This window comes from Oncorhynchus nerka, linkage group LG12 (assembly GCF_034236695.1).
Source record: "Oncorhynchus nerka isolate Pitt River linkage group LG12, Oner_Uvic_2.0, whole genome shotgun sequence".
Classification (NCBI taxonomy): Eukaryota; Metazoa; Chordata; class Actinopteri; order Salmoniformes; family Salmonidae; genus Oncorhynchus; species Oncorhynchus nerka.
Genome location: NC_088407.1, coordinates 59144356 through 59155460, shown reverse-complemented (window position 1 = coordinate 59155460; position 11105 = coordinate 59144356). Strand labels below are relative to the sequence as shown.

Below are 11105 nucleotides of genomic sequence, written 5' to 3'. Positions count from 1 at the left end.
TCTTTGGGGATGCTTTTCTGCAAAGGGGACAGGACGACTGCACCGTAATGAGGGGAGGATGGATTGGGCCATGTATCGCGAGATCTTGGCCAACAACCTCCTTCTCTCAGTAAGAGCATTGAAGATGGGTCGTGGCTGGGTCTTCCAGCATGACATCGACCCGAAACACACAGCCAGGGCAACTAAGGAGTGGCTCCGTAAGAAGCATCTCAAGGTCCTGGAGTGGCTAAGCCAGTTTCCAGACCTGAACCCAATAGAAAATCTTTGGAGGGAGCTGAAAGTCCGTATTGCCCAGCGACAGCCCCGGAACCTGGAGGATCTGGAGAAGGTCTGTATGGAGGAGTGGGCCAAAATTCCTGCTGCAGTGTGTGCAAACCTGGTCATCAACTACAGGAAACGTATGATCTCTGTAATTGCAAACAAAGGTTTCTGTACCAAATATTAAGTTCTGCTTTTCTGATGTATCAAATACATATGTCATACAATAAAAGGCAAATTAATTACTTAAAAATCATACAATGTGATTTTCTGGATTTTTGTTTTAGATTCCGTCTCTCACAGTTGAAGTGTACCTATGATAAAAATTACAAACCTCTACATGCTTTGTAAGTAGGAAAACCTGCAAAATCGTCAATGTATCAAATACTTGTATACTGTGTGTGTGTGTGTTTGTGTGTGTGTGTGTGTGTGTATATATATTATATATTTATAAACATAGTATATATATATACACACACACTACTGTGTGTATATATATATATATATATATATATATATATATATATATATATATACAGTAGTGTATGTGTGTGTGTATATATATATATATACTGTGTATGTGTATATATATATATATATATATATATATACTGTGTATGTGTATATATATATATATATATATATATATATACTATGTGTACATATATATACACACACACTATACTATGTGTGTGTGTATGTATGTGTATATATATACTGTGTATGTATATACTGTGTATGTGTATATATATACTGTGTATGTGTATATATATATATATATATAAACACACATAGTATATATATATATATATACACAGTAGTGTGTGTGTGTGTGTATACTACGTGTACATATATATACACACACACACTATACTGTGTGTGTGTGTGTGTGTATGTATGTATGTATATATATATATATATGTATATATATATATGTATATATATACTGTGTATGTGTATATATATATATATATACTGTACGTGTGTGTGTGTGTATATGTGTATATATATATATATATATGTATATATATACTGTGTATGTATATATATATATATACTGTGTGTGTGTATATATATATATACTGTGTATATATACTGTGTATATGTATATACTGTGTATGTATGTATGTGTGTGTGTGTATATATATATATATATATATATATATATATATATACACTATATACACTGTGTATATATATACACACACACACACGTATACAGTATATATATATATACAGTATATATATATATATATATATATATACATACACACATACATACACACAGTAGATATATATATATATATATATATATATATATATATATACACACACACACACACACACACACACAAAATATATATATATATATATATACACACTATACGATGTGGTAGATGTCCTAACCGATGTCCTAACCGACTTGCCAAAACTATAATTTGTGAACAAGAAATTTGTGGAGTGGTTGAAAAACGAGTTTTAATGACACAAACCTAAGTGTATGTAAACTTCCGACTTCAACTGTGTATATATATGATTTTCTTTTTCTCTGAAAACTTGGGGTGCCAAATAAAACTTCCCATGGGCCAGTTGGGGAACCCTGCTCTAGGCTTTAAGAAACACCACACACAGATCTCTGGCCACATCCTCTAACACAACACAGATAAGCAGAGCATAGCAACTATGCTAAAGAGAAATGGGAATATTAAATCCTTTTGCAAACTAACGGAGAGGGAAAGCTGATCTCCTTCGGCAGCACTGGGCAAGAGTACTTAAAGGAACAGATGTCATATCTAACCATGTTACCTCTTTTGAACCCAACAAGCACAGCACACTTCCTCATTGCAAACATAATCTCACCATGGAAATGACACAAACACTGAAATGTCTTCCCAAACGGTAAAGGCAAAGTCATTTTTGTTCACACATTTTATTTTTTCAAAATAAGTGTAAATGTTACAGTTCAACATCTAAGAAAAATGTATTTACAGTTTGCAAAAGTAAAATAAATAAGCTTGAATAACAAAGCAGATAGAAATGGTAAATGGTTTACAATATCGAAAATGTACAGCAGCTTTGGCTACCAAGTTCATTTGCCAAAAACACATCTCAAACTATAGATTAGTATTAATAAATAAAGCTATGTGAAAAAATAAATAAGGTACTCTTCTGTCCACTACTTTTATCTACCTTTTTTACACATAGGAAAAACAAATAACTGTAGGCTTTTACAAGCCGCATCTTCACTTCATTTAAAGCACATGGTTGTGATTCAAACAGAACCAAAGCGACAGAATTACTTTTAGAACTCTTCAATAGAAATCTACATTTGTCTCCACCCACTTTTGACATCACAATGGTCTTTGTATCGAGAGAGTGGCAATGTAATTATGAAATCATGCCCAAAGATTTCTTATTAAACCCCAGTCTGTTTTGTAAAGCTCCAAAGCACAGCTCTTTCACTAGATCGATCAGATTGTTAATACGCCAAGACTGTGCTGCAACAGTATGTTAACTTGAGTGGTTTATCATTACGTGCTAAATATGCCTATCAAATCCCCGATTTAGGCCTTTATCCCCTAGGAATTCTCCCCCACAGCTTTTTAAAACACTGAACACTTACAAAAGTGCTAATTTTCATGAACATGCTCTGATGTTGTAATGTACTATTATTTACAGTTCATAGCAGTCTCCTTGAACCCCTTGCCTTTGTTCACTGTAATACGTTATAAACTGGTGGAATGGGGAGACCTTCAGGCAGGTTACCTGGGTATGGAATACATAGCACGTCAGTTGAACTCTTCAAAGTGTACTGAATTGGGCTAGAATATGTTATAGGAGAAACAATGAAATATTATAAACATTTAAGGCTGTAAAAGGAAGGCTACTAATGCACATGTTAACATTCTCTGGAAACAGTAGCTCCTGTTTGTGCACGGCTGTAAATTAACTTATATAAGTGAGGCTTACTGTATATCGACATTCCTCATGAGTTACTCCAGAAGGTCTGGCACTGCTTCTGTAGTTTCTTGTAACGAGTCGACTTATCTGCAAGCTATAAAATAAGTCTGAATTCATGTTAATCCACTTCTTGAAGTCCATTGCCATTTCTACATGATGAAGTTCAGTCAATGGGATGATTCCTTCTGAAGGAAACCAGACTAAGAGTTATTGAGTGGAGAAGGATGAAGGACTATACTGTATTACAGACAGACACACTGGCTTCACGGCTGAGGCAGATTACAGATTACATCATACTGTATTTGTTCCCTCTCTCCAGGGTAGCTGGTTGTTTTCTGAATGGAATGACTTGGTCATCTTTGAGGCAGACAGGAACCACTACAGTAAGTGGGAAGAGAAGAGCATCCTTCCTCTGCGTTAATGGAGAAAGTTTAGGCTGGTGTTTACAATGTTTTAATCTTGCCACCATGGAGACCATCACAAAACCAAGAAATACACTACAACTAGTACACATAGAAATACAACAACAAAAAAAGAATCTAAGATGGATACCAAACGTTCTAAAGCAGGAGTATGGGTCTATTTTCCCTGAGTCTGCTGGGTTCTGATGTTGATCAGTCATTGACTGCGTAGAGGAGAGAGTCATGGATCTAGCCATATATCTGCTAATCCCTCCCATCCAATTTTGATTACAACTGGAAGACCAGTTAAAATGGCTTCACGTCCAAAACAATTGTTGATCAATTGAGTGCTGCGCTGCAGCACATGGAAACCAGCAGACTGGAGACCCTCTAGTCTAGAACCCAAACTGCTGTCCTAAAGCTTTTATACTCCTCCTATTAGCTTCATGTTCCAGCTCCAGAGGAGGCGAGAAGCAAAAATGATCTCTCTGGCTGAATAGTAGCCTCTCTGGCTGTCTTTCTGTCTGTGGTGAACTGTATGGCAAAGTCCCAGAATGGCCACATCCTCCTGCCTCCCCTGTCTCTCCTCACCGCCACAGCAGCCAGGCCACAGTAAAGCGCCAAACGCAGGATATAGCAGTATGATAAAGCAACAGGAAGTTGCAATGTTTTGTGTTTTGTTGTGGATCATCAGTTTTACTGCCAGAGAGAGAGGGAGAAGGGGGGGATCCCAGACATGTGTGTGGCTGTACAGTACAATATATCGTTTTGTGGATCGATCACCATGGAAATGTGTGAAAGAGAGAAGAGGAAGTACTGGGTAGCCCTGCGAGCGGTGTAGAGTTTGGGGGTCCGGTTAGGGGGCTGGTGGTCAGGGGCCTGTAGGGATCTAGCGCTGCCCCCTGCCCTGGCCCATACTCAGCTTGGCCCGGGGGATGCTCATTCTCTCCACACACGGGGAGCTCATCTCTGGGGAGAAGTTGATGCTGCAGTCATTCTTCACGCTCTGGAACTTGTTCTCCTTTGAAGGTTCCATGTACACCAACGAGTTCTTATTCACATGCTTCTTCAGGATCACAGTCTAAGAAAGGAGAAGAGAGATGAAAGATTCCCAGGGTTTCAAATATCAATTATTTTGCCAGTTATTGATTGGATCCTACTGCTTTGGGTTAGCGTGCACTGTGTCTAGTTCGGACGGGAGAGACTGTTCAGAAAGTATGTGACGATTTACAATTTTCTCTGCCACTAGTCTTATTTCATGGGGGTGTTGTAAAACTATCACACTTGATGATAAACTTGACACAGTTCAAAGTGCTCCTTCAGAATTAAGTCCTGGAAAAAGACATGAATCCCTACTTTATGACGCCCTGCACACGGGTTGTAGCAGGAGCTGGAAGATCAAGGAAAACCCACGACCCACCCACAGATTAAAACCCAAAACAACCGCCCGCCCCACTATGGTGCTATGATTTAGCACCACAAGGGTCTAAGTTTGGGCAGCAATGCTGGTTTGCAGCAGGTAGTTTAGCGGTTAAAAGTCTGCCCTTGAGCAAGGTACTTAACCCTAATTGCTCCTGAAGTCGCTCTGGTCTGCTCAAATGTAAAGGTTGAAATTCATTGGTGAAACTGTGCGTTCAGTACAGGGCCTAATGAGCTGATTTACCCACAATGCCTCTCACCTTCTTGGGGGCACTGTAGCAGGACATCTGCACCCACTTCTTTTTCTTGTTGATGAGGAGCGCCACGATGAGGAAGATGATGATGGCCAGGAGTAGGCCAGCCAGTATCCAGGCTGCTGATTGGTAGATGAGAGCCATCTCAGTTTGGCTGTGGGAGTTCTCTCCCAGGCTGTTCCCGTCTGCAAGGAGAATCAAACAGTATTAATATCAGCTCTCCCCCACAGACTAGACTACACACACTGCTGTCACACGGGCCAATATTTACATTACATTATTCCCCTTCTAATCAATTGAAATGAAAAGCAGCTCGTGTCCTTCCTTAGTGTTTGGCAGTTTTCCCCGGCCAATACCTCAGATACAGTCTTCAGATGAATGGTCTCTGTCCCAGGACTCTTATGGGTTAGTATTGTTTTGGCCACATCGATTCATCATGTGTCACTGTGCATTTATCTCATTTGTCAAAGTGTCCCTATATAATATATATATATACTTTTTTTATTGAACCTTTATTTAACTAGGCAAGTCAGTTAAGAACAAATTCTGATTTACAATGATGGCCGACGCTGGGCCAATTGCGCGCTGCCATATGGAACTCCCAATCACGGCCGGTTGTGATACAACCTGGATGACATGTCAAGTCACAGGGCTGAGCTGAGGCAGGTGTTACCACCCAGTCCCATATTATTACTATTATTAGTTAACCATCGCTGTGGGCTATAGGATGAGTGAGTGAGTAAGTGAAAGAGAGGGACAGACAGACAGTGTTAGTGTTACCTGTAGCAGAAATGATAGGAGGTATGGTGGCAGTGGTGATCCAGACTGTGTTGTCCACTGTGGTAGTAACCCTGGTCTTGGGGTCCTTGGTCGACACCATCATTGGAACAGATGTTGTTGTCATTTCTGTAAATCAGGATATCACAACCATAACTCACATACCCATTCACTCATGTAATGTCAAACACACTTGACCCAAAAACAAAGCCCCACATAAGTCAATGTAACAGAAGGTTATTGTTTGGATGAGTGTCTGTAGATAAGGTGTGTTTACAGGACGTGTTCTCTAAGCTTCCATAACCCTCCTTTGTCAAGTGCTGTTTTCCACCGAGCAAATAACCAAAACAAAGATGAAACGGCTACAAATCACAGGGAACAATGCAGGCCCGTGCCAAGGTTTTCCTCGATAGGAAAAGCTGATGGAGCTTTGCCTTCTTGTGCTGCCATGGAGAGTGGCGGGTCGGCTCAGCCGGAGACAGGAAACACGTGTGAATGTGCGGATGCTTGGGGAATGTTTTCTGTCGAAGTGGGTTGTGTCACATGGAATGTTGCTGTGAGTAACCGTGTTTGCCCATGCAGCGCCAGCAAGACTGGCACTCAGGACGCCACTCACACATGCTTGCCTTATTCTAGCTAAAGACTTTTCCTCCCTTCCTACAAGTTACAGTGTGAATAATAATTTTCTCAATAACAAGCTGTACCTTGTCCCAAAGGAACGACTTGTTTTAATGCATACTTAATATGGGTTTCTCACAGTTTTCACAAGACAAGACATAAATAATGTATTCTACACACCAGAATTACAGTGGACATCATTAGAAAGGGTAACAAGCAGTGTGCTCTCACCCAGCTAGACTTTCGCACACACACACACACACACACACACACACACACACACACACACACACACACACACACTCACCCAGACAGTGAGGGCAGCACTGGCCCTTGCGCAGGACGGGCACCCTGCAGTTGGCAGGCGGGCAGCGCTGGGAGAAACACTGAATGGTTCCGTTGTTGCAGGAACAACTGGTGCAGGCATTGGCCTTCCAGGTGTCCCCAGCCAACAGCACGTCTCCCTCGCTGGAGATACAATACTCCTGCTGACTGGTGCTCACTGGGAGCAGGGGACCCTCTGTGGATGGAGGGATGGATGGAGAGAAAGGGTTAACTTTATCACAGATAATCCCCTGGCTCCCAGGCTAACACCGGCAGTATAACATCTCCTAGGCTAACACCGGCAGTATAACATCTCCCAGGCTAACACCAGCAGTATAACATTTCCCAGGCTAACACCGGCAGTATAACATCTCCCAGGCTAACACCGGCAGTATACATCTCCCAGGCTAACACCGGCAGTATACATCTCCCAGGCTAACACCGGCAGTATAACATCTCCCAGGCTAACACCGGCAGTATACATCTCCCAGGCTAACACCGGCAGTATAACATCTCCCAGGCTAACACCGGCAGTATAACATCTCCCAGGCTAACACCGGCAGTATAACATCTCCCAGGCTAACACCGGCAGTATAACATCTCCCAGGCTAACACCGGCAGTATAACATGTTAATCCAGAGCGGTTATTGGACCTGTAGGTCTGTGTTTGAGATAAGATGATTTTAACTGTATGGCAAAAACTAGCAGGAGGCTAGCTAATGACTAGGGAACACATGGCTGCTGTTCTCTCTGTCAGTTAAATCTCTGGCTTATCTCTGTGTCTCATTGCCCCCGGGCCCATAGATCAATGGCCTTCCTGTAACCAAAGACTTAGTTAGATTGTACACATATCGGCAGTACTGTACGCATACTGAACATCATGGGGCCTGTCATTGAAATGTGCATTATTCCCACATTCCTAAGAGCCAGGCTCATACATAAGGGAAAACTGCTTTTCTGGGGGAGATGTGGTGATAACGCAGCTAGCCGAGCATTCCCCAGGAGGCTCTGTGGGTTTCAGGAGCAGTCATGCATTTTTTATTTGTGGGGCTCATGCTTGTGGGGCTAAGGGAGGAGTGAGGGGTGCGAGGAGGTGTTGGGGCGGGAGGAGGAGCGAGGGGTGAGGGTACTGAAATAGTGCAGATGGTCACCAACTCTGTTCTTCTCAACAGGGGGTGGGGTCACGTGACCTGACCAGGAGAAACTAGTTATATAGGCTATAACTAGGGCCCAGAGTTTTTCCTAGTCATATCACATTGCCAGGAAAAACTCCTGGCCCTACAAATGACCAGTGGAAACGGACAGGGTTGTCCACATGTGTTCCTGTCTGGAGGACATATACCAATGTAAACCCAGCCAGTTTGGTCTGGTTTCTTTATAAGCCTGACATTAAACTGTCCGACAGCGTTTAACATGCACCCAGGAAAGACAAGGCAAGGCTCCACAGTCCACAACCACATGTTGCGGATAATGGCTCCAGCTTAGATTCATCCCACTCTGACTGACCACAAACTGACATTTCTTTCTGGAATTATTCCTGGATGTACTGTAAGGGCTTTTGATATTATCTGAAATTGCTCTTGTCAAGGCTAATATGATGATGGAGTTCTACATTTACAGAGAAGAAAATGGCTTTGCATTAGATGCTTCCTATTAAAGCAGCCTATGACAGATGCAGGGGATGTAAGGTACTGTACCTGGGCAGACATGGCAACAGGTGTCCTTGTTCCTGGTTGGGGCCTGACATACAGCAGGGGGACACACTTCAGTGTCGCACAGGACGCGGCCCTTCCTGCAGGTGCAGCGTGTACAATCGTCCAGGTTCCAGGTCTCTCCCTCCATATAGAGTTCCCCCCCAGGGGCCCGGCACACCACCAAGTCCATGCCCTCCGGCTGACCACTTCCTGATTCATCTGGACAGATGATATATAGGTTAGGAAAGACAGATAACAGCAACACAACAACACATTCAAAGAGTTCAGAGTCTACAAAGAACAAGATTCCCATCTTGCTACAAATTGATGTGTGACATCAATGCTGAAAGACTAAAGCCTGGCAGTTACACAACTATGTGTGGTGGACCATAGTTTCCTCTAGTCTAGTACAACTGTACAGATAAAACATTTGACTCCCCAATAGGATTGACATTCGTAAGGAGTTAATGTCTTGTCTACTGACAAACGAGTGACTGAAAGTTGTAGACTTCTTTCACTCCTAAATATTTGAACAGTCCACTGAGTCACTCCCATATAAATAGAGTGACTGGGAGGGGTGTGGATGAAGAGGCATGGATGTGTAACTGTGTATCAATGTGTGTTGCTCCTTACAGAAACAACAAAGTGTTCATGGAGCCTGAGGCCTGGGTTGACTACTGGGGCAGTAAGTGGGCTCTTAGGAGAGTGAGATCCTAGGGGACTGTGACCTGCCAGACCTGTGTGTGTGTGTCTTTGTATGTGTGTGTTGATAGACCAGGTGGCTCCAGACAAGACATACCTTCACAAGTGGGGCAGCACTGGTCAGGCCTGACCACGGGGTTGGCGCAACTGGGCACAGGGCAGGATATGAGCACACACATCTCTCTCCCAGTGTGGCAGTAGCAGTCGCGGCAGCCGTCGTGCCAGCTCTCGCCCTTCTCATAGCGGTGCCCGTTGGAGGTCAGGCAGTAGCTGGGCATAGGGGTGGGGGCCGTGGTGCTTGGCAGGTGGCCACTCTCTGGAAAACAAACATGAACACAGACAAACAGACGTTAGGCAGGGAGGGAGGCTGGTGACTTGAACCTGTGAGAAACAGTCACCAGGGATGTTTCAGGGCATGACAAATTCAAAGTGGAAATTTCATTAAGAAGAATTATTTACGGTTTATAGTAAAGGCAGCAAATGTTATTGTCTTGGCTCTGTTACAGTCCCTGGATCCTCTCAGCTCCACCTTCACCAAACACCAATATGTGACCTTCCTTTTAAAGTCCCTTTATTTCCCAATTATCCATTTACAACAGCACCACAAATAAATTAAGTTTAATAATTTCCCTGAGATTTTTGGCACCGGACCCAAAACTGAGGTCCTGTGTTTCTTTTGAGGGATAGGTTTAGTTTATAAAACCCCACAAATGCCAATAACTGGCCTCCAATGTGTTACAAACCCAGTGTGGCTGTTAAGTCCTGGGAGAACAGTGTTTTAGAATAGAACATACTGCAGTAATTCAGTGAATCGCACCATGTTTTCACATCCAGGGCGGTGGTTTGTGCCTCTTCTCTCTTAACACACTGATATAACACACTGTTATACACACGGAAAATGGTACAGCTCCCCAAAAGTTTCCTATCCATAAATACTTGAACAGCCCACTGAGTACCTGATCCAAGAGTATCAAAATAAGGTCAACAACAGGACCGTGGAATAGACAGAAGTGTCTATGTGTGGGGAAATGGACCCACTGCACCGGCGTCTTGCTAAGCAAGAAACCAAAAATATATGCCAAGCTAAAATATTTATAATATTACTGAAAAAAAGAAAATAAACATCAAATAAAACTGTCAGTGTATAAATAAGCTGTTCGCAAACTTTCTTTAACTTTTGTGGTTGGTGAATCTAATCAGACATGCACACACAGGCCTCAGAGAGAGTTAAATAAAAACAAGAGTCAAAACATCCATTCATAACAGACCAGCTAAAGGTCCCAGCAAATCACATCTGCTACATAATGGGAGAAAGTCAACACTTCAGAGAGACTCGTATCTCTCTAATTCACAGTATATCGTCTACTCCTCACCCTGAATCCGTTTAACAGGACACAGACACGATCACTCTCACAATCACACACACAAGGTCACACACACACAAATACACATGTACTGTATTTATTTATCTGTATATGTATGTATGTACAGTTGAAGTTGGAAGTTTACATACACCTTAGCCAAATACATTTAAACTCAGTTTGTCACAATTCCTGACATTTAATCCTAGTAAAAATTCCCAGTCTTAGGTCAGTTAGGATCACCACTTTATTTAAGAATGTGAAATGTCAGAATAATAGTAGCGAGAAGGATTTATTTCAGCTTTTATTTCTTTCATCACATTCCCAGTGGGGCAG

General features: G+C 42.3%; 1 protein-coding gene across 2 annotated transcripts in view; it reads right to left on the bottom strand.

Annotated features, from left to right (window-relative positions):
- Nucleotides 1–2169: 2169 nt before the first annotated feature.
- LOC115138466 (cysteine-rich motor neuron 1 protein-like) overlaps nt 2170–11105 on the bottom strand; it is a 51699-nt gene continuing 42763 nt past the window's right edge. For both annotated transcript variants that reach the window (XM_029675332.2, XM_029675334.2), the window contains 6 exons: nt 9506–9724; nt 8710–8925; nt 6996–7208; nt 6074–6199; nt 5300–5478; nt 2170–4701 (listed from right to left, as the gene is read on the bottom strand). In XM_029675332.2, coding sequence (XP_029531192.1) covers nt 4510–4701; nt 5300–5478; nt 6074–6199; nt 6996–7208; nt 8710–8925; nt 9506–9724 — 1145 coding nt within the window. In that variant the 3' untranslated portion in view covers nt 2170–4509. The remainder of the gene's footprint in view (nt 4702–5299; nt 5479–6073; nt 6200–6995; nt 7209–8709; nt 8926–9505; nt 9725–11105) is intronic.